At 42.1% G+C, this 27,455-nt stretch overlaps 1 protein-coding gene across 1 annotated transcript; it reads right to left on the bottom strand.

Moving 5' to 3' along the window:
- Positions 1-306: 306 nt before the first annotated feature.
- LOC111950384 (ubiquitin carboxyl-terminal hydrolase 32) lies at positions 307-27,265 on the bottom strand. The gene is made up of 34 exons (XM_023967926.2): positions 26,775-27,265; positions 21,560-21,687; positions 19,170-19,275; positions 18,781-18,899; positions 18,265-18,424; positions 18,021-18,152; positions 17,823-17,930; positions 12,555-12,670; positions 12,365-12,427; positions 12,184-12,267; positions 12,032-12,093; positions 11,833-11,935; positions 11,532-11,724; positions 11,209-11,372; positions 10,952-11,092; positions 10,727-10,847; positions 9,903-10,057; positions 9,671-9,752; positions 9,510-9,584; positions 7,922-8,060; positions 7,647-7,752; positions 7,321-7,494; positions 6,961-7,135; positions 6,537-6,688; positions 6,309-6,432; positions 5,758-5,963; positions 5,465-5,649; positions 5,258-5,344; positions 5,046-5,166; positions 3,512-3,703; positions 3,063-3,306; positions 2,568-2,959; positions 2,350-2,442; positions 307-2,209 (listed from the first exon to the last, which is right to left on the bottom strand). Exons 1-34 carry the CDS (start codon positions 26,830-26,832, stop codon positions 2,036-2,038), a joined length of 4,734 nt encoding a protein of 1,577 aa, XP_023823694.1. The 5' UTR covers positions 26,833-27,265; the 3' UTR covers positions 307-2,035.
- Positions 27,266-27,455: the final 190 nt, after the last annotated feature.

The raw sequence follows: 27,455 nt of genomic DNA, 5'->3' as shown, positions 1-27,455 counted from the left end.
AGTAAAAAGGTTTGAGTATAGATTGACAAAGCCCACACAGAGTTCTAGGCTGTAAGGGAGGTGGAGATGACATGGCCTCTTTGTGGTTTCCTTTGTTTTCAGAAATAGTACTAAAATGTATTTTCTCCTGACAGTTATTTGAGCTGTGCTTKTCGAAAGTATGTGGCCCTGATAATATGTTGTCTAGCTTTACCTAGGCTGCTGGACATGTTATTAAGTTATGACCAATATAAAATGTACATTCCATCCAATTGCTCATGTTACCCATCCTGATAAGACTGTACATGAAAAGGGACACAAAAGCTGTGTATTTTATTGGCTGCCTGCTTTAATAGTTAGATAACCTAATCACGCCATATACAAGACAGATCTTTACAGTTCATATTCCAATACATCCTTTTTCCAAAAGTATTTATGTACAATACATGTTGATTTTCCCACATGGGTCAGTGCAAAGTAAATTTAGACTATAAACATTTTAGAAAATTACATTAAATTAATAATAAATCAAAAGAAAACATTACAACTAAATAGACAAAAATAAAAAAACATTCAGTAGTAATCACTGTATCAAGGTTTTCAGAGGGACAATACTGAAAATGACCACCGCAGCAGTTAGCTAAGGTTAAAAATGTAAAGACATCAGAATGCTTACCATACTACCATCATACGTCAGGTAGAGTGGGTAGGTTTCTGTCCAGATGTTATAATCAGTAATTGATTAACCAAATAAAAGCATACACCTCAACAAGCCTTTAAAGACAGAGCAGAAATGAGAGTTGTGGATTGTAACAGATGTAGCTCAGGGCCTAAATAGTTAGATTTTTGTGTCTTCATACGATTAGATTAATTGAACTCCTAGTGACAATGTTTCACATAGTGCATGTCAACATAGCTACAATAAATACATGTTTTCCAAAGCGCGTGGGGGAAAAGCTATCTATTCACTTGTCGCATAACGGTAAGGTGCAACCACTCAAAACTGTAAGAAATGTCCCTCTGCCTAAATCAAATACATCATACCTATGGCATTCAGAAAGATGCAACATTATCCACAACTTATGCTCTTTGAAGTTGTGATCTCATTACTTGCATAAAGAATTGTGTTAAATTGGGCACAATAATAAAGTATGACATGGCCTACTGGTAGCTACTATAATGAAAGTCAACTGTTGATGTGATAACATCACAATGTTGTAATGGCACAGACTGATATGTTGTTGGAATGGACCTGCACACAGAATGGGACAAGCAGACGCTACAGGAAGATTGTCTCAGATAGGTAAAGGGGTCTGAGGCTTTGTTCTTAGCAGACCTGGCATGATGAATTTAAAGACAGATACATTGCAATGCAAATACATGAATGTAGTTCAGCAACACTGAATTTAATCCAGGCCTATCGGTCCGGAGTCTGACTCCTTTACATTTGAGGACAACAAAAAAGGGTATTTTCTAAAGAGACATTTTAGAATTGTGACTATGGATTTGACTACTGTCCAAAGCAGGGTATGATGAGGTAGTGAACACTTGCTTCTACTGCAATCATTTTTTTGTAGATTTCAATGAGGGGGGGGGTTCAGTTACATTTCACTAGATCAATTGTATTATAACATTTTTAACTACAGAGAATACCAATCAAATGTGTCTAGTGTCTACACATATTGCCACTGGCATTGGTTTACAAACAAACAAACACACACACACACTTGTCACATCTGGCCTAGGACCAGCACCATGGGCCTAAGCATGGTCACCCTCCGACAAGGTGTTGATGCTGAAACAAACCAATACACAGCCCTCCGTTTTGTTTGACATCGCTAGCGCGAAATAACTTGAGTACCATTGCTTGAAAAAAATGTCTATCCACTAAGAAGAGGTGGTGTAAAAATGGTTTGTGGTCCACTTCTAACCACCAGGGATGATTTCTAAGGTTCAGCTCATCTCAACCTGAGAGATTTCAGATTCAAATAGGAAGGTGGTTTTCTAGCACAAGCATGTCGATGAACCAGCAGCACATTGACACATCAACAGTTCATTACTGAAGAACACAGTACTTCTTATAATCAGACTCAAAGTCCTCGTCCATGCTAGTTGTGTCGGCCATCTTTTTGCCGTCAGTTTTGGGCATGAACAGAGAATAATCCACTCCCTGCTGCTCGTAGAACAGGATATAGGCAGAGTCTGCATCAATCTCCTCTGACCGCAACTCCTGAACACAGAAAACACAGTGCGGCTTGGTTTATACTTGTGAACTTTAAATAACTGAGTTATAGATGACAAATGGACAATGCATCACATACCAGAGATTGTATTCCAAAAACAGCATTTCAAACTCATGACTTCCCTTACCTTACAGCTACTGTCGTTGTAACAGTACCACTTTTCATTTGGGTTTTTGGCATATGTCACATAGTGGCCTCCTCCAAGGATCCCTGAATGGCACTGCAGACACAAAAGTGATTGGTGGTTAAGAGGATATTTCAGGTGGTAGATAGTCACTTTGCACTCCTGTGTCTTCAGGTTATAAGAGCAATATTCTTAGAGAAAAACTAATATTTAATACTTACTGAAATTGCATACAAGTTGTACATGGGGTCTAAGCAGATTTTGTCTCTTTGGTCCTGGGAGGCCTCCAGATCTATGCTGTCCTCGGTGTAGCCATTGCTCTCCAGCTCAGATACAGACGTTGTGTTGTCACAGTCCCTGGCCGTGTCCTCTCCAGAGGTAGAGTCGCTGAGGCCCTCTCCCCTGCTCCCCATCCCCACCCCGCTGGCCTCGAGCTCCATGGGGCTCTCCCTGCCACTGTCCAGACTCTCTTTACTGAGGGATAGCTGGTACCTGCTTTCCAGGGGCAACACCCGTCCACGGCCCTGCCTCCTGCCCTCACTCTGTGGGCTGCAGTTGGGGCTGACATCTCTGCTGAGGGGAGTGCTGGCCATCCTCCCTGAGCACAGAGACTCTGAAAATAGAACATACTTTCATAGATGAACACCAGCCTCTCTAAAGGAATAAGTGGGATGTGACAGCTACATCTGAAACCCCAGTCAAGACTCTTTACAAACCTTTCCCATTGTTGAGAGTTGGAGTGGGGTTACAGACAGTGTCTCCACCCCCAGATTTTGATACTCCTCCCTCTGTGTCGTGTAGCTCCTCCCCTAGCCCGTCCCTCCAGCTCTGTTGGCTTTGGTCTGCATCTCTCGGGGTCAGGAAAGCACTGGGATCAAATGTCTCCCTGGGAAACCTCACAATCTTCTGGGATTTGATCCACCGCCCATTCATAAACTGGAAACGTTTTAAATGAATAATCTGTAATTCAAATGGACAGAATAAAAGCGTTTTAGAGTGGGTGATGTCCTGTGCAGTCTTGCAATTCAGACATGGCATTCAAGCTGTTGGACTGGGGGTTTCTTTCTTTCTCTTTGCATAGGTTTCAACTGTTGCCCATAGACACTAAGATGAATAGGGAGAGGACTGGGGAGTTAATGCAGAGGGAACGAGCTGTATGTCTGACCAGGATGGGCGGCAGCCTCCACAGGTCCAGTTTCTTAGTGGCCAGGCGGTGGGTCTTGCACTTGGAGCAGTAGTAGAGCTCATCCTCTCCCAGCTCCTCCTCACTGGTAAAGGCCTGCAGACAGCTGTCCAGACTGATGGGCTCTGCCTGGGCCCTGCGACTCTGTTCCACACTGGGGTGCTCCTCCACGATCTACAGGACACACTCATTACTTAGTCTATGTCGTTGTTCCATTAGATATGGAATAAATTAGGCATGTGCATCTTTCCTTTTCAGGACGATTCGATGCATGTGCTCCCAATACAGAAACGATAAGTTTTAGTTTGAAATTATTCGGTTTGATTAGAGGAACGAATCGATGTGATACATTAACATTGGTTGCATAAACACATTCAGTCAAATCTGCTGCTGACGGGCCTCTCTGAGCTGACATCTGTCTGTCTCTGTGTGTGTGTGTCTCTGTGTGTATATATAAATGTATGTGTCTATGGCAATGGTATTTAATGTCGGGGTCGCGATCGGTGGAATTGCCGTTGGGTCGGCAAATAAAAATGTTTTTTTGGGGGGGGGACAAAAAATAAAAGTACAGGTTATTTTATGGGACAATATACAAACGTTAGTGAGAAAGTTAATTTAGTAAATGTATGTATTGGTTCTCTTAAGATGAACATGTAATGAATTGAAGGTTATTTGTTGATGTGAAAATCTATTTTTTTAAGACAGATTTTAGGGGTGTGCCATTAGATTTGGGTTGGGGGGGTCGGCAGAATTTCCGACAGAAAAAAATGTGTTCCCCGCTGAAAAAGTTTGAATACAGCTGGTCTATGGTGTATATAGGCACCTGACCTGAGCCGTAAGGGAAACTGGGCATCTGCCACCCCACTATCAGTTAGGGGGTGCAATGCTTGCTTTTTGTTCCCCCCCACTTATGATCTGAAATCAGCATCAACCACTAATTAATGTCCTTTTTGCAGATTAAAAGTGTTTGAGCTAGTAATGCATCAATATTTATCTTACATTTTCTATGACATAACCAATTAATATATAGCACAACTTTGGATTTCACCTCTGTCTCATAATCTAATGGTTTAGACTGTTTGGAAGTTGACAGACTCGGAGTGAACTTCCCTTCTCTCGCTTCGACCATGTGGGTAGCAAAAGTGATTGCTGTCCTTGTTATGAAATTATCAACTTTACCCTGAATATCTAAAAATGACAATACATTTATTTTTATTCAACCTTTATTTAACTAGGCAAGTCAGTTAAGAACAAATTCTTATTTTCAAGGATGGCCTAGTGGGTTAACTGCCTTGTTCAGGGGCAGAATGACAGATTTTACCTTGTCAGCTCAGGGATTCGATCTTGCAACCTTCCGGTTACTAGTCCAACGCTCTAACCACTAGGCTACCTGATTCACCAATATGCAATTTTTTTTTTTTTTTTTTTTAAATCATTACATCCCTAGAATAAATATATTGATATGACCTCTAGGGTCCCACTGCTGTGTTTATCCCCAGCCTCATGTCTCTCTTACCCTCTCCTGAGAGGTCTGGTAACGGAGGTGTAGAGCAGTGGGGTCCCAGTCCACAGCCATGAAGGCATTCCCCACAGCAGCCCTGTCATCGTTACACTCCACTGTGCAGCCTCTGCAGAACCTGTGGGGGACACCAACAGAGGGTATCAATTAACGCCTTCTCCAACTTCAACCGTATTGTGATATGTTGTACTGTCAGGGCAGACAATTACCTGTACCACGGACACCAGGCGCAGGAGTTGCCATCTCTCTGCACCACGCGCAGGGTGAAGGGATACTGGTAGCCCATGCTGTCATCACTGTGTGTTCACAACAAACAAAAACACACAGAACAGTATCACACACCTGTGCCATTAGGATAAGACTGAGCACTGCAAAGCCACCTGACAGAACACACAGAGTGGTCTGGAGAGACTGACCAGTCCTGGGCGTGGTTGCTGGCCTCCTGAGGGGGTAAGGGACTGGCCAAGCGGGACACCTGGGTCCAAACAGCGTCATACAGGTCCCTGGTCCTGGTGTGGACTGTACATGGCACGATCAACGGCATCCCAAACAGACTGGGTCGGTTTTTCTGACTGGACAGGAAGTATAACTCTGCCCGCATCTACAAAACAAACAAAAACAGTTTAGAAGTGAGCATTATATAGACTTTGGCTAATCTTGATGCACTGATAATCTTGTCTCCATCTTTAGCCCATCCTGCAGTTCTCACCATCTTCCTATGGATGGCGATGATGTACCCAGCGAAGGGGCTGTCCAGAGGGTGCATCACGTGGCCGTTGGGGAGACCATTGGCAAGGCTGCCCTCTGTGACACAGGGCACTACAGTGCTGGGCATGCCCTTGGGGATCATTCCTAGTTTCAGAGAGTTACTCTCAGTTACCTTGGCAGCATTCCCATTTGCTAGCGCTGGAGCTTCTGGAGATGACATGAAGAACAAACAGCTTGTCAAGTTGTCAGTGAGGGCTTAAATAAGACATAACAGCAGTGTTGACAGCTACTGTGATGGTCATTTAGCTTTGTTATATTGTTCAGTGTCAAAGTAGCTACCTTTCCATCAGTTATCTAAAACCTGTGGATTTCTTGAAATTCTAAAACGTTCTTGGTTGCTACTATGCATTCTAAATCCCTTTCATCACTTCTCGCTGATTGCTTTTAAAAAGAGCCTTATATGACAAAGGCTTTGATTGAATAACTTTACAAAAAAAATGCCTTTGAAAAGAGAAGAACAAACTGATAAACAGAAGAACCAAATCGGTATACCATCACCATCTGTTTGCGTGGGGGAGGACACCACAGATGTGGATACGCCTGACACCGGGATCTCAAACGCACACAGAAAGCCGCTCACCGCCCGACGCACTTTCTGGTTGTCCAGTGGAAAATTCTAAAAATTGGGTAGACAGACTTTCACTAGTCTATGTGCATATGAACAGAGTGATGGTTGGATGGACAGTGATGAGGACAGATGATGGCTGGTGATAGCTCTACCTTGATGTTAGAGGCATGGACTTCAGCCAGGAGGATCTGCTCAGGGTTAAGGCAGCAGAGTTCACTCAGGAGTCTCTTCAGGCCTGTGTACTTCTCATCCGCATTGAGCCGGAGGCCATACCGCACTGGGCATGACCCATCCAGCTTAATGACTGGACAGAGGAAACAAAGACAAGTGTTGCAGAGGCACGGGATCCAATATACTTTCTCTCACAAGACAACAGGAACAAAGGAGCTTTCTATTCAAAACCACACTGTTACTGTAAAGCTCTGAGGCTAGCACAGGAAAGGGTGGACAGGCGACAGACATGCTGAGACAAAAATCTCCAATATGATGGTAATCTTTGATGTATCTTTGATGTTTTGGGAAATATTTTCTGGATGTTGAACTGTAGTACTGTATACACTGCATAATAAGGCTCACCTATGATCTCCAAGTGCATGGAGTTATCCATGGGTAGGGGGAGAGAGAGGAAGTTGAAGGGGTCGAAGCGTGCACTGACATGGCCACAGGTCTTGCACTTGACCTGTGACCTGAGCTGGCCATGGAACAGATCCACCACAATGGAGCGGTTCCTCCTCAAGTGATTCTCCCACGCCTGGGGGAACACAACACCACATCCTCACACCAGACAACTTCTAGCAGTTCAAGATGGCACAGAAAGCTAATATTACACCCACAAATCAACATTTACACTCAACAGTTACATGAGGTAATTCACCCAGGGCCTGGTTTCTGGATTGCTCCACTATGAAAATAGGAAAAGTGTCTATGAACTCTGACCTCAGAAGCCACCTCCCAGTCCGGCCGCCCGTCGCTGTCCTTCAGCTCTACGTAMGGTTTCTCGTGAACGCGGTTCAGGTCCTCGTGAAGGCCGTCCAGCAGGAAGGCCAGCAGCTCCTGGGAGTCCTGCTGCTGGAAGCCATTGAACCGCGGGGCGTACTTCGCTATCGTCCACTGACGGAAGGGACAGGGGAGAGACAAGGACAGAAGGGAAAATACAACCATTTGACTCTTGTTTTTTAGGTTGAAAGACTGTACTTTTTAGGTTGGTAGACTCTAGTGTTATTGGGGGGGGGTGTCAGTTGAAGGCTTGTTTGTGGACGTACTCTGAGTTTCAGAGGGGCCAAGTTCTTTTGTGTTCCACTCCACAACTCTTGTACCAYATCGCCATAGCATTTGGCCATGTGACCACGCATCCCAATGGGATTGGTCCTGTTATGAAGAGAAACAGTACAAATAAACTTGCACACTCATCTCTGCTTGCTGTGGGTTTATTTAACCAACGTTTTGCTCAAAGTATATAATAAGCATGTATAATAAAAATACATTATTTTATAATAAGAATGCATTCTTGTAAATCTAAGATAATGCACACATATACCTGTTGAGCTCATAGAGGTGGTTTCCTGAGGTGAAGTAGTCTGTGAGAGGCTTGGTGTTGCTCACACACTGGATACTGGAGTTCATGAAACACGTGTTACCAAGGTTGCTCAGTCCAGTCGCACCTTTCTCAGTAGGGACTGTGAACAGGAGGAGGCAACAGTTTGAGAAGGCTATTTAACCATCAAAAGCTTCTACAATAGTCAGTACGACCCCTTTAATGTTGAGTGAAAGCAAAACGAGTATTGTCTGACAGGCTTATCTATAATATATCAAAGTACTTATCAGCTCAGTTAGTGTTAAATTCTTAATAGAGTCATTCCATGTCAATTCAGCAAGCCATGACACCCACCATCACAGATTATTCTGAAATTGTTTCTAAAGTTAGAAACATATTTTTATTTAACTAGGCAAGTTAGTTAAGAACAAATTCTTATTTACAATGACGGCCTACCCCGGCCAAACCCGGACGACGCTGGGCCAATTGTGCGCCGCCCTATGGGACTCCCAATCACGGCAGGTTGGGATACAGCCTGGAATCGAACCAGGGTCTGTAGTGACGCCTCTAGCACTGAGATGCAGTGCCTAAGACTGCTGCACCACTCGGGAGCTAAGATTAGCATTCCTGCAACATTATTTTGTTGACATATAATTTGATCTCTGAGAAATTGATTGCACCTAAATTGGCCATTTTAAATGTATAGGATATACATAATATATTCAATTAATATAGTACCCAACATCCAATTTGGACCAAACTTCTTCCTACCATTGAAAGACAATAAAAAGCCATCCACGGACCCCCCCACACACACCACCACAACAACCAGTATATACAGTATCAGTACGGAGCTGAGGCTTGGAGTATTGATTCTTCATCCTACGTAATGTATTCCCTGTGAATCTGGCGATGTCCCCTCCCGTTTAGAGGAATTAGCCATTGAAGTTGCTTGCATTATTTACCATAAATTAGTGTGAAAGTACCAGGTTATTCCCACTAGATGCCGCAGTTCCTGCTATGGCCACACGCTTTTGTCAAATTTTCTGGTCTCTTGTGTTTATTAAATGGATCACAAAATGTTCGTTGCAATTTTGGGTAGAAAATCAATAGCTTTTGCTCATGGTGAAAATAAATCGTTAAGCCAGTCCTCCATGAAAGCAATTCAGTTTGTCCTTCTCTTAGCAACCTAATGCTTCAACCCAATTCTCTTTGAATAATCCAACAAATGGCAGTTCTCTGAGGGCTATCCCTATGTTGCTTGTGGGTGGCTGTTGATCATTGTATTGAATTCCTCATGTCTTACTCATTGTTAGGAAGATCAGATCAAAAATCAGATGTTCGGTATATGAATACTATAAATAAAAAATGGCCAATTTGGGTGCAATCAATTAGCTTAATTTCTCAGAGATCAAATTATATTTCAACAAAATAATGTTTCAGGAATGCTACTCTTATCCTTTTCCAACTACAGAAATTGAGATGGTGGGGGTCAAAATCCTCTTTCTTGTGCTTTTTCAGGTGGACTGACCCAATAAGGATCACACAATAGTAGTACTATTGGTGTAGCTGTATGCAGTAATGGTCTTACCATTGTGTCTGTTCATCCTGTTGTTGTTAGCGATGAAGGACATCTCCTCAGGCCAGCTCATGTCCTTGCTCCTTACTAATGAACACAAAGAAACCTTCATCTACTCATCCTGACAATACATGATGAATCCATTTAACACAGAGATTCATTATGATACATACCTTCTATGACCATGTACTGTTCATCTGGGATCTTCAACCCCTCCAGGGAATGGTCTTCATCATCAAGAAGGGTCAGATAATTCTGTGGAATACATTGTTTTGAAAGATATTGGAGATTGAACTGTAAAAATATAAATAAAATGTGGAGATAATTTGTGTGTGTATCGGAGCTTGAGTGTTTACTGTGCGTGTGTATGTTGATGATGGGTCAACCTTCTGAGTCCCCACCCACCTCATTGTTAAAGAGCCACAGGCGCATGTCTTCCTCCTTGATGCGGAGTCTCTGGGCCAGGTACTCATGGATGTCTTTGATGGTGCCCATCCTACTGAAACAGCCCGTGTAGACCAGCACACGTTTTAAGGGGGCACTAGGAGAGGGGACATTACCTGGGGATGGACCGGGAGACACCATTGATTACTGTTCATAMATGGAAAACTGTAAACGCTTGTGTTAGCTCATTTCCAGAATATTTTGCTGTGGCCAAAGGCTCTGCCATTCATTGAGGCCCAACTTGAGATCCGAGCAGATCATGAATTGACGTCAGTGGATCGTGCACATCTTAGGATATTGCCCTGAGTGTCACAGAAAAAAAGGGTGTATGCATAGTGAGCACCCACTTCCCCACACAGAAGTGATCTCACATGACTGAGATTAATGTGACCCTGTGCTGCCACCAGTCTTGTGACGTCCACGTAAAGGCCACAAAAAAAAGAAAAGATTTATTGGTTGTGTGGAGAGAGAATAGAGAGCTGATCTCACAAGCTGCACACACGGGAACTATTATTCAACAGGACAAACTATTCTAGAATTAAAGAAATGCAAAAATAGTACAACTTTTTGAAATGAGTTGAATGTAGAGTATGATCTAATCAGACACGCTTCAGACAAAAAGGTCTGACTGTCAGATAATCAGATTACAACACGGATGTAAAAATAGACTCACAGTGTGGCACTGACCCTGCCACACTCTTGGAGCAGAAAGTCACTAGGCCGTTGTGCTACTCTTGTCCCGCCTTTGGAGAGGTGCTGGAGACACATGCAGGGGAAGCTCTTACCCATATTGACCCAGACGTTGTTCTGGGGGGTGCGGGCGGGGGGCTGCTGCTGCCTCAGGAAGAGCAGGTGTCGGGGGAACAGCTCTAGCTCAGCACAGTCTGTCTTGGTGTTTCTGATCACCTGGGAATGACCACAGGAGAGGAGAGGGGACGGGAATATGAGGTTAACACAATATCAGGATTAATAACTGTAAATGGAAAATCAACAAGTTAAAATGTACATACCGGCCTGGGGAGACTCAGGTTGGCTCCGTACCAGTGGAAGAGTGCCCTCCACACCGGCTCTGGCACAACCTCAAAGTCCCTGCTTAGAATCAGGGATGGGGAGCGCCTCAGTAGGCCCCCCTCCATGGTCAATGTGGGAGCCTGGGGGAACAGTTCAAGAGGGACAGGTTTAAAACTGAAACAATATGGCAATGTCAGTTTGAGGAATAGGAACATACTTCCACAGTGTTGTTGGTGGTGGTGGTGTCTACCTTTACCTTTAAGGGCTCCGACATGACCAGAGGCTGGTTGTCGATGGCCCCAGGCCTTAGAACCGCCATGTTCACATCAGCCCCCAGGAAGCACTGGTTGTCTACATCTGGTGTCTCATGCTGCCGGGCAAAGCAAATATCCGTAGCAGTCGAGCCCAGGGGTAGAAGGCCTAAAGAGAGCAAATTGTTTTAATTGTTTTCAGTGACATTCAATGGAAGACTCACTCTCATGTATGCAATAGTTAACAACTAAGTGGAATATTTCCTTAAGCTATACTAGTTTCCAACTGTTTTGCTAAATGCAATGCTGAGAATTCTTAGCCACTCACTGCCACTGGTTGTCTCAGAGGCCTCTGATGCACTGGAGATGTTGTCTGAGAACTTCTCCTCTGGGGAGCTGTGGGAGCTGGCCATGCTCTCCCCCTCTGGGCCCTGCTCTGCCCTGGCCTGCGTCTGGGCCCCTACACCACTCTTCCCTGTGCCAAACACTGACGGCTGTTCCACCACGATGTGCGTGTTGTCCTGGACGAGGCGCCAACAACCACAACAGCAAAGAAATTATACTGTAGAGTGGGCACATTATGAGAAACAGATGATCATGGTGTCAAGCAGCTAAAAAGCCTTGCTTACATATTTGACGTAGTCCCTCCACTGCTGCCACCACAGCACTGCTATGAGGAACCAGTAGTCTCCTGGCTGGAGGCCGTGTCTGCTCTCTCTCTCCAACCAGCCCCTGCAGACACAAGTCAATGAGTTTGTGAGTGGTAGATTGATGAGGGGCATGTGTATGACAGCAGGAGAGGACAATGACATGGTGACACACACACACCTGATTATCTTTCCCTCCTCTTCACACGAGGCAGGCCGCAGCCCCAGGACAATATGGCACACCTAGGGACCAACAGGAGAGCAGAAGACTGGAGAACCAGCAGAAAAGCACATAATGATGACCAAAGTAGAAACACAGTGGCTGGCTCTTACCTGAAACAACAGGTTGAGGAACTCATTGGCAAGTGCACTCATCACACTCCATATTTGGTAATCCTCCAGGGTCAAATGCCCTTTCTTAAGAACAAAACAACAAAATTCCAGTTTCAACATCTTCTGACAAAATTGAAGAAATATGTAAGAATTCAAAGCAATGCAGGCAGTAAGGTAATACCTTAGTGGTGTCATGCTCCTTCAGGATGTCTTCCACAATGGCATGGACATTACTGTGCGTTTCCTAAGGGGACATAGTGTAAGTGGTTATGAAACAGGGTAAAACAAACAAACTAACTACAAACACTACAACAGTTATCATTTTCTACATTATGTCCATCATATGTCCAGTCTGGCCAAATGTTACTTACAGGTAGAGGGTCTGTGCGATTGTCTTTCCACACCTCCAGTAATGCCCCAACCATTTCTGTGATTTCCTCCCGAGACAGAAGCCCATCATGGTCAACATCAAACACTTTGAAACAGACTGGGGAGAAGAAACAAGGGGAAAGTCCCACATTGAAACTGTCAATAGGCAGGTTTCCATTGACCCAGGTTTATTCGACAAAAGCAATGTCGTAAACAAAATCCTTGCGCCATGTGTAATGGAACTGACCGATATGAGAAATTTCAACATTTTTAGCAGTTCAATTTTGTCTAATTTTATTTGCGACAAATTATGAAAACTGTGTTTTTAGAATAAATTACGATTGCTGAATAATTTAAGGTATGCGGGGCACATAATTTAATCACACAACTATAAAACGCCACTCCACAATTAATTCTAATGCCTACTGCTTGCAACATCTATAAAAATGATGTTCCATTGCAGGACAAGGATTGTCCTGACTTTCAATAATGCCTGAATTCCTTCGCCATGCTTTTCTTGTTGTCTGAATTATTTCAGATCTACAGGAGTGCAAGTTTCGCCATGTTACGGACCGTGGCTATATGTTGTCACGTGAGAATTATTACAATATGGCAAATATTCATCAATTCTTGCATTCCATCCATGCTGGCTTTCGCAGGCTACCTGAGACATACAGACAGGTGGGAGGGCATACAGTCAACAATTTATTAATGCGCAATTTGCCTAAATGGGTAATGGAAACACTTCATTTTTATTCAACACTGTAGTTTTTTGAGAAACAAAGTTTTTATTTTAGGTGTGACTAGGGCTGTGGCAGTCATGAAATTTTGTCAGCTGGTGATTGTCAAGCAAATAACTGCAGGTCTCAATGTAATTGACCATTAATTAGCATAAACACGTTTAGCATGTCCTGGCTTCCAAGCATAACCAACAAGACACTGATGCGGACCTTTGGCACATCTACATTTTAAAAAGTCAAATAAATCCATTTAATATAGCCTCCACCATCATAGTCCATTTCAGAAGAACAGAATAGCATATACTTTGAGTTGTCCTTATGTTAGGCCCTGATAAGGCTATGGCATATGGCTGTAGGCAACACTAGTTCATTTAGCAGACAATATTTGCTTAGAATTCCGTGGCATCATTTAAAAAATAAAATATTTTACAGTATGAAGAATACAATTGAGCATAGCTTAATAAAATAAAGGATATTTCATAGGAAGTGCATGGGGCTATTCTGTGTTGAGCAGGTAACAAAGAAACTGGTCCTCCTATATGCTTAATTTAGAGTTATTTATGCAACTTAAGTTATGATACAAACGTTGGGCTAAATGTTTTGATGTTTAATACATTCTAAGGCTACATGATGGGACTAATGATGATTTGAAAAAAGTTGTACGCTGCACACACTTCAGTCTCTCATTCACAATTTGACAAGCACTTGATAATATTCTCTCCAGGCCTCGAATGTCCCGGCGGCATCTCCCTTGTGTGGCCGTGATGCCCCCTAAAAAAATCCAATCATTGTACAGCCATTGTGCCCTTGGGCTGAATATAATAGGCTAATTATAATTCCCTTCTGCCGACTGCCGTGCTCCGAAGTACCGCTCAGTCACATGGCTCTCTCAGATGTAGCCAATGCCCGTCACGTGATCGTGTCCTTCTGACAGGCATTTTACCTAAGTAGGCTACAAATGAATGAAGACAGACACATCTGGGACGCAACTGCGCGCATCCCTCAAATTCCAAGTCGCATATTGAAGATGTTAGAACTGTTCACTACTTTTCATCAGCCAATAAGATGAGTAGCCCTAACGGATAGCAAAAGCACAAGCCTATGTCGAACTACTATCCCCCAAAGTACAAAAGTTGACCTATTCTATTGGTCAACTTGTCTTTCTGTGCAATAAATAAATATTCCAAACATATCTCTGCGACAGTAGTGGGATGCGACAGCTCCCCAAATTAAATACAACCACTAGTATCAACAAAAAAAATTAAAAGCAAAGAGGCTGACCATTTAGCTTAAAATGTTGATCAACTATTAGGCTATTCCTTCACATAAGCACCGCGCTCCGCACACCCGCAGTAGGCTATAAGCATAAATGTAACAATATGCAATCAAATAGCGGGTAAACAAGTGATGGCAAATGCGATTATGCATGTAATGCTTTATTATAAAGGGGCATTTTTATGGTGAAAATTATCTTGCCCAAACTTGAATCTCACAAGCATTTGGAAAGTATTCAGACCCCTTGACTTTTTCTACATTTTGTTATGCTACATACAGCCTTATTCTAAAACTGATTAAATCTTATTTTTCCTCAGCAATCTACACACAATACTCCATAATGACAAAGCGAAAACAGGTTTTTAGAAATTGTTGCAAATGTATAAAAAAACAAACAGAAATACCTTATTTACATAAGCATTTGCTATGAGACCCGAAATTGAGCTCAGGTGCATCCTGTTTTCATCGATCATCCTTGAGATGTTTCTACAACTTGATTGAAGTCCACCTGTGGTAAATGCAATTGATTGGACATGATTTGGAAAGTCGCACACCTGTCTAGATAAGGTCCCACAGTTGACAGTGCATTTCTAAGCAAAAGAAAACATTCCATGAGGTCGAAGGAATTGTCAGCAGAGCTCCGAGACAGGATTGTGTCAAGACACAGATCTGGAGAATGGTACCAAAACATTTCTGCAGCATTGAAGGTCCCCAAGAACACAGTGGCCTCCATCATTCTTAAACGGAAGAACCAAGACTCGTCTGCCTAGAGCTGGCCGCTCAGCCAAACTGAGCAATCGGGGGAGAAGGGCCTTGGTCAGGACCAAGAACCCGATGGTCACTCTGACAGAGCTCCAGAGTTCCTCTGTGGAGATGGGAGAACCATCCAGATGGATAACCATCTCTGCAGCACTCCACCAATCAGACCTTTATGGTAGAGTGGCCAGACGGAAGCCACTTCTCAGTAAAATGCACATGACAGCCTGCTTGGAGTTTGCTAAAAGTCACCTAAAGACTCTCAGACCATGAGAAACAAGATTCTCTGGTCTGATGAAACCAAGATTGAACTCTTTGGCCTTAATGCCAAGCGTCACGTCTGGAGGAAACCTGGCACAATCCCTACGGTGAAGCATGGTGGTGCCAGCATCATGCTGTGGGGATGTTTCTCAGCGGCAGGGACTGGGAGACTAGTCAGGATCGAGGGAAAGATGAACAGAGCAAAGTACAGAGAGATCTTTGATGAAAACCTGCTCCAGAGTACTCAGGACCTCAGAAGGTTCACCTTCTAACAGGACAACAACCCTAAGCACACAGCCAAGACAATGCAGGAGTGGCTTTGGGACAAGTTTCTGAATGTCCTTGAGTGGCCCAGCCAGAGCCCGGACTTGAATCCGATCGATCATCTCTGGAAAGACCTGAATATAGCTGTGCAGCGACACTCCCCAGCCAACCTGACAGACRTTGAGAGGATCTGCAGAGAAGAATGGGAGAAACTCCCCAAATGCATATGTGCCAAGCATGTAGCATCATACCAAAGACTATAGGCTGTAATCGCTCCCAAATGTGTTTCAACAAAGTACTGAGCAAAGGGTCTGAATACTTATGTAAATGTCATATTTAAAAAATTAAAAAAAGTTTTTGCTTTGTCATTATGAGGTATTGTGTGTAGATTGATGAGGATAAAATACAATTTCATCAATTTTAGAATAAGGCTGTAACGTAACAAAATGTGGAAAAAGTCAGGGGGTCTGAATACATTCCGAATGCACTGTATGCCAGTTAGGCTCTACACCGGTTATAAAGCAGATTAATGTGGTTAATTTACAAATATGTTATTTGGCCTCTTTAGTTGTGATACAYACCTTCTCAAAACATATAAGCCTATAGGTTAGGATACATGAGGTGTGTGACTATGATTTGAAAAAGTAAATAAAAAAAGATATGCACTGTTTCTTGCACAAGCTGGGCATCATTCACAAGTGATGGGTGACAATATTAGCCTATCAAACTATTCTTAATTTAATGTTGTCTTTACATATATGTGTGATAATAATTATGATTTTAGGGGGCATGGGGGGAAAAAAACAATGATGTACTTAAGTTGCGAATGGAGGACGCGTTTCCATTTTTTTCCTTTTCCATGCCAGCAGGTAGGCTCTACTCCTGTTATAGCGAAGCAATGTGCTTAATAGTTGAGAAATAAATATAGTAGGTCTAGCCTATAGAAATCTGATGGGATCCTCTGTTTTCTCACGCAATTGCATAGCCTATAGAAATGTTGCCCAACATGAGCTCATAGGCACTCATGAAGTGTTTGATTAAACAGCCATCACTAACATTGAGTGGCTGCTGCCAACATACTGACTCAACTCTAGCCACTTTAATAATGGAAAAATGTATGTAATAAATGTATCACTAGCCACTTTAAACAATGCCACTTTATATAATGTTTTCATACCCTACATTACTCATCTCATATGGATATACTGTACTCTATACCATCTACTGCATCTTGCCATCTTGATGTAATTAAATGTATCACTAGCCACTTTAAACAATGCCACTTTATATAATGTTTTCATACCCTACATTACTCATCTCATATGTATATACTGTACTCTATACCATTTACTGCATCTTGCCTATGCCGTTCGGCCATCAGTCATTCATATATTTTTATGTACATATTCTTATTCATTCCTTTACACTTGTGTGTATAAGGTAGTTGTTGTGAAATTGTTAGGTTAGATTACTTGTTAGATATTACTGCATGGTCGGAACTAGAAGCACAAGCATTTCGCTACACTCGCATTAACATCTGCTAACCATGTGTATGTGACAAATCAAATGTGATTTTCTATTACATTTGCGCGAGTGATTACAGGAACAATAGAGTGCTGAGTACCAGGCAGTTAGCAAGTTTAGTAGGCTACTAATGACCATCGGCAGCATCAGAGCTTGGAGAAGCCTAATTACGTGACAAACGATCACATGGAATTTGACTGCGGTCATGACTCGTGACTACTGGTGTCCCCATAACAGTCACATCACCATAACAGCCCTAGGTGTGACGTCACTACATCCAGCTGTTTTGAATCGACACAAGATAGTTTAATAGAAACGCACTGTAGCAGGCAATTCTCGTATCTATTTTCTAACTGTAAAAAAACAAACACTGGACAAGTTAATAGAAACATTGCTAACGTAATGAAGAAATGACAAACAGCAAGGATTAATGCTTGTGTATCCACTTACACTTCTGTCTCTCTGCCAAAGGCCCTCTGCAGCAAGCAGATAGGCCACACGAGATTTCCTTGAAATCTATGTGATTGTCCCTGTTTTCATCAAAGGCATGAAACAAACCTGGACACAAAGAGAAACGTTGAAAATGGAAGTAGTAACGATTGCCTTCAAAATAAGTATCCAATAAATAAATCCTGTGTATTCTCTTACCTTCACTTAGGGATGCATGAATAGGGGGAGAAACTAAAGGGACAAAGGTTTCCAGGTCAAATCGGCCGGTCCGAGACTGAGCTTTCAGCAGCCAGTATCTCTTCTCCAGGTCAATGATATCCGATTCCTCTACTGCAAGAGAAAAATCAATAAGCGGCATGACAAGACTAGTGATCATATCGGACCCTTAGCCTAGGCTATTGTTTAGTATATCTCCCAAAGGCTCAGGATGAGCGTCACTCACAGTGTGTTACTCCAGCCAAGGTCTGGTAGAAGGTGGGTGTGTCACTATCGTCTGTCAGAGTGACACACACCCCACTGGACAGAAGCCAGCGGGAGAAGGTGAAAGCATCCTTGTTCTGCAGGAGCCAGCTCTTAAATTTCTCATAATTTACCTTCTCACCCTGGTAAAGAAAATAACAAAAGGTGCAATTATCTTTCTGTGTTAAGTAGCATTAGCAGCCCTGTGCACTTGGTTAAACAGATAAGAAAGCCTAGGTGTGCTAAGTCCTGTCAGCAGTTTACAATTAGATAAGGCATGAGGATAGATTAGGATGTGGCATTATCGTAGTGAACAGATGTTGCAGATAAAAATAGACCTAGTAATAGAACAAAAAGGTAGCCTAATAAGTAACGGGCCACTGAATGGTAATAACAGATTTGCACCCACCCTGGAGGTCATATGTGAAAACATGGCTGTCAAAAGTTGAGTTAAAAACAGTAAAATACATATTCAATCAACTAAGGCATACGAGCGGACCTCTGAGAAACACTTCCTGAGAGAAAGTGGGATCTCTCCATCCACGGTCTGCAGCATGCTTTCCATGTCCTCTCGCGTTGCATGATTGCCCGAATCACTGGCAAACAGACTGAAAATGTCTGAAGGAGAACCACAAAAGAAGCTTAGCCTGTTATGCAACTCAGTCACATGTGATATTTACAAGGGGATGAATCACAGAAGATATATTAAAGAAAATAAATGACATACCACTCTAAAAACTATGTGTGAAGATGGTTTAAACTTTGTTTAAATATTATTCTAACAGAGATCCTATTCAATTATTTATATTATTCTATGATGATTCTTGAAATTACATGGTCAACACAAACATCTGTAGTGGTTTCATAAGTCTGTCTTACAATACTCACATTTAGCTTTTTCCTCATCACGTCCTCTAGTCAAGAGAACCAGCCCAACAATGAGGTTGTTGAAGTGCAGGCCTTTAGGGGTCCCGCCGAATGAGCTGTATATCACCTAGAGACAGGGGAAGGGAGCTGGGTTGAGTTCAGGTAAACATGTCAACTCATTCATGCCCAGTCCTGACCTACTTTCTTTGACAGGTTGTTGTTTTTTGTAGAGTGACCACTGTCGTAGAAATCATTTTTTTTATTTTCACGAAAGTGCTGTTTGAATGAATGCTTACGAGCCTGCTGCTGCCTACCACCGCTCAGTCAGACTGCTCTATCAAATCATAGACTTAATTATAACATAATAACACACAGAAATACGAGCCTTAGGTCATTAATATGGTCGAATCCGGAAACTATCATCTCGAAAACAAGACGTTTATTCTTTCAGTGAAATACGGAACCGTTCCGTATTTTATCTAACGGGTGGCATCCATCAGTCTAAATATTCCTGTTACATTGCACAACCTTTAATGTCATAATTACGTACAATTCTGGCAAATTAGGCGGCCCAAACTGTTGCATATATACTGACACTGCGTGCAATGAACGCAAGAGAAGTGACACAATTTCACCTGGTTAATATTGCCTGCTAACCTGGATTTCCTTTAGGTAAATATCCAGGTTTAAAAATATATACTTCTGTGTATTGATTTTAAGAAAGGCATTGATGTTTATGGTTAGGTACACATTGGAGCAACGATACGCACCGCATCGATTATATGCAACGCAGGACACGCTAGATAAACTAGTAATATCATCAACCATGTGTAGTTAACTAGTGATTATGATTGATTGATTGATTGTTTTTTATAAGATAAGTTTAATGCTAGCTAGCAACTTACCTTGGCTTCTACTGCATTCGCGTAACAGGCAGGCTCCTCGTGGAGTGCAATGTAATCAGGTGGTTAGAGCGTTGGACTAGTTAACTGTAAGGTTGCAAGATTGAATCCCCCGAGCTGACAAGGTAAACATCTGTCGTTCTGCCCCTGAACGAGGCAGTTAACCCACCGTTCCTAGGCCGTCATTGAAAATAAGAATGTGTTCTTAACTGACTTGCCTAGTTAAATAAAGATTAAATAAAAGGTGTAAAAAAAAWAAATAATAATAATAAATACCGATATCCGATTGTTAAGAAAACTTGAAATCGGCCCTAATTAATCGGCCATTCCAATTAATCGGTCGACCTCTAATAGTGATGCAGGTCTTTAGATGTTGTACACGTGAAAGAGTCATTCAGAACTTTATCCGCAACGTTATATTCAATGTTGTTGTGACTCGAGCAATACCTCACCGTCTATCCTAACAGTAGGCTACACGGATAATGTTAGATAGGGGAAACAGCTCGATGTGCACAAAATGGTATAAAACGATGCGGATAAAGTTCGGAATGACCATTTCCATGTGTACAACATCTAAAGACCTGTGTCACTATACTGAGAGCGTTTCAGTTTTTAAAAGGATGTATGTGTGTTTTTGAAGCATTTGTTCATGTTTTTTGAGCCCCCATACTGCACAACGAGGATTTGGAATTGAATTAGTGGTTGGGGTAAGTTTCTCAAAATCAAGGAAAATTGCAACAACAAAAAGTGTCTGGACCCTTCTATAACATTCCATTTACATAAAAACATCTCTGTTAGTCACTTGGGTAACCAAAATTTGACTACTGATTAGACATACACTGAGTGTACAAAACATTAAGAACACCTGCACTTTCCATAACCTGTGAATCCAGGTGAAAACTATGATCCCTTATTGATGTCACATTAAATCCACTTAAATCAGTACAGATGAAGGGGAGGATACAGGTTAAAGGATTTTTAAGCKTTAAGACAATTGAGACATGGATTGTGTATGTGTGCCATTCAGAGCCTGATTTAAGTGCCTTTGAAGGGTGTATGTAAGTAGGTGCCAGGCGCACTGGTTTGTTTCAAGAACTGCAACGATGCTGGGTTGTTTCTGGTCAACAGTTTCCCGTGTGTATCAAGAATGGTCCCCCACCCAAAGGACATCCAGCCAACTTAACACCTGTGGGAAGCATTGGAGTCAACATGGGCCAGCATCCCTGTGGAACGCTTGACACCTTGTAGAGTCCATGCCCCGACGAAATGAAGCTGTTCTGAGGGCAAAAGTTATGCTCGACATAATTTCACTGTCAAGCATAAGTGAAATTATGAAGAAAAAGGGCGAAACCCAATCATCACATGCTCTGACTTGCAGGACCACATTCCAAAAGCTGTTAGGAAGAGTCAAGCCCGTTTGCTGCTAATGTGAACTAACATCGGAAGAGCACAATAGGCTACAATCCCTCCCATCAGACTGGGGCCCTCTATCAGTTGAAATAGGCTCACCTCAGCAACCCTGGGTGGTACGACGTCTCCCAGCACCTCCCTGAGGAAGCACTGCTGGCTCATATAACAGGACAGGCCACTGGTCCTGCGGAAGGCATCCTTCAGACGCTGGAGCTCCACATCAGTGACTGGGAGGGAGAGAGAAACCGTAAGTGTTTAGAAAATATAAATTGCTTTTCTGTAAATGAAACACGGACCATGGTTATGGCAGAGCATCAAACCATGGTCACGGCAGAGCATCAAACCATGGTCACCAATACAAGCAAAGGCTATCTGCTTAACTCCTTTACCCCAACCCACAACCACCATGGCTGTTAAATTGTATTACAATAGCAACCATCATAACTAAAATCAGGGCCTAACACAAACAGATTTTTCATCAGCCAAAATATTTTTGGGGACATAATTACACACAACCCCCCGCCCAAAAAAGATGAGCATGCTTTGTAATGTTTCTTACACAATAAATGTATTACTAGTAAAAAGTGATGTGGTAAATTGATACATTTTATTTCATTTTTTGGGGAGGTTCCCGTGGCAACAAGGGCAGGTCACTCAAGCCGCTCGAGTCCTCAGTGACAGTGTGCCTATTAGATAAAGAATCTGACTAGGGGCGGCAAGTAGCCTAGAGGTTAGAGCGTTGGGCCAGTAACCGAAAGGTTTTTGGATCACATCCCCGAGCTGACGAGATAAAAATCTGTCGTTCTGCCACTGAACAAGGGGTAAGCCGTCACTGTAAATAAGAATTTGTTAACTTACTTGCCTAGTTAGGTTAAATAAAATAGTAGCCGATGCTAGCACTTGAAGCAAACATTGAAAAACAATCTTTCTTGTGAACAAAACAAAGGTAAATAACCAAGAAACACAATAACAAAGTCCACTTTAGTACGTGAGTAAATTAGATCAACTTTTATGCATGTGCACAGCGCTTCTAAAAATGTACCTTCAGCCCATCAATCAGTGCACACAGCTCCCCAGCCAGGCAGTATTGCTGCGCGTTGCACAAGGTGGGATATATATCATAGGATTAGTATTTGTGTGAGATTCACTTCCAGCTACGAAACAAAACGACAAACACTTTGAAAACTGCTGCATTAAATTTAGCTATAAAGTGTGCTCATACTTGACTTATTGACTGCAGGTGAAGCCCTGACCACCTGCCAACGTGGCTGGTGAAATAGTTATCTGACCCATCAATGCCAAAATCTACTCACATTTGGCAGGTGTTAATTTTAGGCCCTGTAACTTATCAATAATTGTAGGAAGATGCATCTCTGCGACCCAAAGGAAATGGCAAAATTACTAATACCCGACTGTTATTGATGAAGACTGTCATGAAAATAACATAACCGTAAAAAAAAAAAAAAATGTATATATATATACACATACAGTACGAGTCAAAAGTTTACAAATGTACTCATTCAAGGGTATTTATTTGTACTATTTTCCACATTGTAGAATAATAGTAAAGGCATCAAAACTATGAAATAACACTTGAAGGAGTTCCAACATATGCTGAGCACTTATTGGCTGCTTTTCCTTCACTCTGCGGGCTCAACTCATCCCAAACCCTCTCAATTGGGTTGAGGTCGGGTGATTGTGGAGGCCAGGTCATCTGATGCAGCACTCCATCACTCTCCTTCTTGGTCAAATAGCCCTTACACAGCCTGGAGGTGTGTTGGGTCATTGTCCTGTTGAAAAACAAATCATAGTCCCACTAAGCGCAAACCAGATGGGATGGCGTATCGTTGCAGAATGCTGTGGTAGTCATGCTGGTTAAGTGTGCCTTGAATTCTAAATAAGTCAGACAGTGGCACCAGGAAGGCACCCCCACACCATCACACCTCCTCCTCCATGCTTCACGGTGGGAACCACACTTGCYGAGATTATCCTTTCACCTACTCATCGTCTCACAAAGACACGGCGGTTGGAACCAAAAATCTCAAATTTGGACTCATCAGACCAAAAGACAGATTTCCACCAGTCTAATGTCCATTGCTCGTGTTTTTTGGCCCAAGCAAGTCTCTTCTTCTTATTGGTGTCTTTTAATAGTGGTTTCTTTGCAGCAATTCGAACATGAAGGCCTGAGTCACACAGTTGAGAAATGCGTTATTTGAATTCTGTGAAGCATTTATTTGGGCTGCAATTTCTGAGGCTCTGCAGCAGAGGTAACTCTGGGTCTTCCATTCCTGTGGCGGTCCTCATGAGAACCAGTTTCATCATAGCGCTTGATGGTTTTTGCGACTGCACTTGAAGAAACCTTCAAAGTTCTTGAAATTTTACCTTCATGTCTTAAAGTAATGATGGACAGTTGTTTCTCTTTGCTTATTTGTACTGTTCTTGCCATAATATAAACTTGGTCTTTCACCAAATAGGGCTATCTTCTGTATACCACCCCTACCATGTCACAACACAACTGATTGGCTTAAACACATTAAGAAGGAATGAAATTCCACAAATTAACTTTTAACAAGGCACACCTGTTAATTGAAATGCATTCTAGAAAACTACCTCATGAAGCGAGTTGAGAGAATACCAAGAGTGTGCAAAGCTGTCATCAAGGCAAAGGGTGGCTCCTTTGAAGAATCTCAAATATAAAATATATATTGATTTGATTAACGCTTTTTGTTACTACATAATTCCATGTGTTATTTCATAATTTTGATGTCTTCACTATTATTCTACAATGTAGAAAATAGTACAAATAAAGAAAAACCCTGGAATGAGTAGGTGTCCAAACTTTTGACTGGTACTGTATATATTTATTTTAGTTATTTAACTAGGCAAGTCATTTAAGAACAAATTCCTATTTACAATGACAGCCTACTGGGGAACAGTGGGTTAACTACCTTGTTAATAGAAATACATTTCGCCGTATGTATTTTTAGATATAGGCCTATTATAAATGCGTATTGTTGATGCGTCCCCATATTTATTGCAAAAATAAGTACATAACTTGAAGCTACATATTATTTTGACAGAGGTAATGAACTTTCCATTGATCAGCACAGCAATTGATAAAACATAACCATGTTTGAAACACAAGTGATTCTGAGCTTAATTAAATATTACACAGGTAAGCTAACAGTTACAGAAATCAGGAATGCAGACAGGCTCTATCTGAGCTACTGTGTCCAACACACCACCACTTTCTGTTATGATGGGCAACTACTGACCAAAAAAAGGATGTTATTATGATTACATGTTTTGCTAAAATAAAGGTTTAAGGAAATACAGGCAGGCACCACATTACTACAAGAAAAAACAGCTCAATCAAGCCTGATGGTATTGTAAGTATAAAAGCAAAGCTTGCATTTAATTAATTTTTAAAAAAATATGAAAAAGTAGCGTAATGGGATAATGTCAAACTGTGGTGTGTGAAGAATCCAATACTTTACCTTGTATGCGGTACAAATCACATTATTGTGGAAGCACCTCCTCTAAGAGTTCAAATTAGGCTGTTTGAGAAGGTTTGAATTCTAAGCAACCTGCCTACTCATACGTAATTTGAAGCACAATACCAACATAGCTATTGTAGTAGGTCAAAGTGGTGTGCTGGAAAACTTGGTAGAGCATGGGTGGAATAGACATTGTGGTGCTCATGTGAATTTCCTTTCTTTTTCGTCTTCAGACCAATGCATATTCTTACTTAAAACTTTTTTTTTTATAATCATGAATATGATCAAATGAAACATTGGCACAGCACCAGACAGACAATGTCAACGATACAGTACTGGCAGACACACACATACACCATCATCGTCGTCAGTATAACTACTACTAGTTAGCTCTGTCAGCTCTAACTACCGGTAGGGCTCTAGAGTGGTGCCTCGGTCTAAGGCATGCATCTCAGTGCTAGAGGCATCACTACAGACCCTGGTTTGATCCTGGGCTGTATCACAACTGATTGGGAGTCCCATAGGGCGGCGCACAATTGACCCAATGTCGTCCGGGGTAGGGTTTGGCAGGGGTAGGCCATCATTGTAAATAAGAAATAATTATTAACTGACTAGTTAAATACAAATAAAAACAATTAAAATATGGCCAGTTGCTGTTCCAGCTCTAGGCTAGGCCTGAATATCATAACATACCATGAATATGATAAATTGAAAACTTAGAACACCAGAAAGACACAGGGTTTGTTGATAAATTCACTCTGACTATCTTTGCACTCTACACACACGTACATTGTAATATTGTTGCATGGTGGTATTATACATTTTGCATTGTAGATATATAGTGGTGTAATTATGTTATATGATGTACTGTTTTATATGTAATGTAAGTGCCTTGGACCCTAGGAAGAGTCGGGGATCCCTAATAAATACAAATACTCCGATTTAAAAGCACTTTTGTCCGAGCGTGCCAGAGCGAAGAATAACAGACTTAATAATTAACGCCCAACACCCGTTGAATATGACTCTTGCCAGTAAACGTATGCAAAAAAAACGTTATTAAATGGACAATGTATCGCATTGCTAGCTGTGCCACTAGAGATTCTGGGTTCGAGTCCAGGTTCTGCGGTGGCCGGCCGCGACCGGGAGACCCAATTGGCCCAGTACCATCGGTTTGGCTGGGTTGCGTTTCGGAGGACGCACGGCTCTCGACCTTCGCCTCTCCCGAGTCCATACTGGAGTTGCAGCGTTGAGACAAGACTATAACTACCAATTGGATACCACGAAATTGGGGAGAAAACGGGTAAAATTGACAATGTCAACAAACAGCTAGCGTTWGCCTCTCAGTGCAGCTGCTACTTGGTGGTGTCATTCATGCACTTCTAGATGACAGGGCACTGACAGTTACTGTAGACAGCTAGCTACCAGTAGCTCTAGGCCTTATTTTCCGGTCGTTGGCCTCTCCCCAATACCTATGTCATCATCAACCTATCCTGATCCCGAGGGCAGTACTGTAAAGTAAATTTTTTGGGGTAAAAAAAAAAGAATAGTATGTAAACTAGCTAACCACAGTACTGCGTCTTATTACCGTTAATGCTAGCCTGAAGCTAGCAGTACTAACTACCCATTTAAATTAAACCTTAGTCCACTAACGTTAGCTAGTTCATTGCCTGCCCTAACGTTAGCTAGCTAGTAACGTTAGCAACGTATTACCCATCCAACAGAGCTAGCATAAGCTAAGTTAGCCAGCTAGCTAATGAATCTAACGCTAATGTTGACAGCTAGCTAGCCAAGGTTAGCAAATTGTCAATTATGTTTACCTCTGTTGATAGCCTCGTCATACGAAAGGAAACCTATCCTTGACTCTTTGGCTCCCATGCTTTCCTCATTTCATAGCAGCAGCCTTACAAATATAAAAGGCAGCTAGCAACTGCTTTGTTCGTTTATCTAGCTTGTACACTGCGGTCAAAACTATCTAATTATGTCTAGCTAGCCTTGCGTATACCGAAGCTTTGCCGATGCCTCTTCGACTAAAAGTCACGTGATCACCTGTCAAGGCCAATAGTATCCAGCTGCAGCAGGCAGTGACTATTGCCGCGTTCAAAACAACTGGGACCTCATATAACTAAATCAGGGCTTTCAAGACCGCTAGGTACTCGGGGAAAAAACGATATTTCTAAAGCTCCGACTTTCCAACCTGAAGATCACCGACTTCATGATTTGACCTCGGTTATTTTCGAGTTCCCATTTGTCTTGAAAACACCATAAATCTAGCCTGTCACTAAAGCTAACCGGTCACTAAACCAATACCCATCTACTGGCCGTGGTTAATCCCTACCACATAGATGTGAATTTTTCTTTCCTAGATTCCTTTCCTCCTTTCCTCGCTCCCTTGCCTTTCCTAATTTCTTAGCTTCCTTTCCTAACTACATTTTCTTCTTCCTTTCCTTGCCTCTCTACTGGTCATAGTTAATCTCAACCACATACATGTAAACACCTCC

The sequence above is a fragment of the Salvelinus sp. IW2-2015 genome, linkage group LG23 (genome assembly GCF_002910315.2).
Source record: "Salvelinus sp. IW2-2015 linkage group LG23, ASM291031v2, whole genome shotgun sequence".
Lineage (NCBI taxonomy): Eukaryota > Metazoa > Chordata > Actinopteri > Salmoniformes > Salmonidae > Salvelinus > Salvelinus sp. IW2-2015.
The sequence above is the reverse complement of the archived record's forward strand: the minus strand, read 5'-3'. Positions and strand labels throughout refer to the sequence as shown.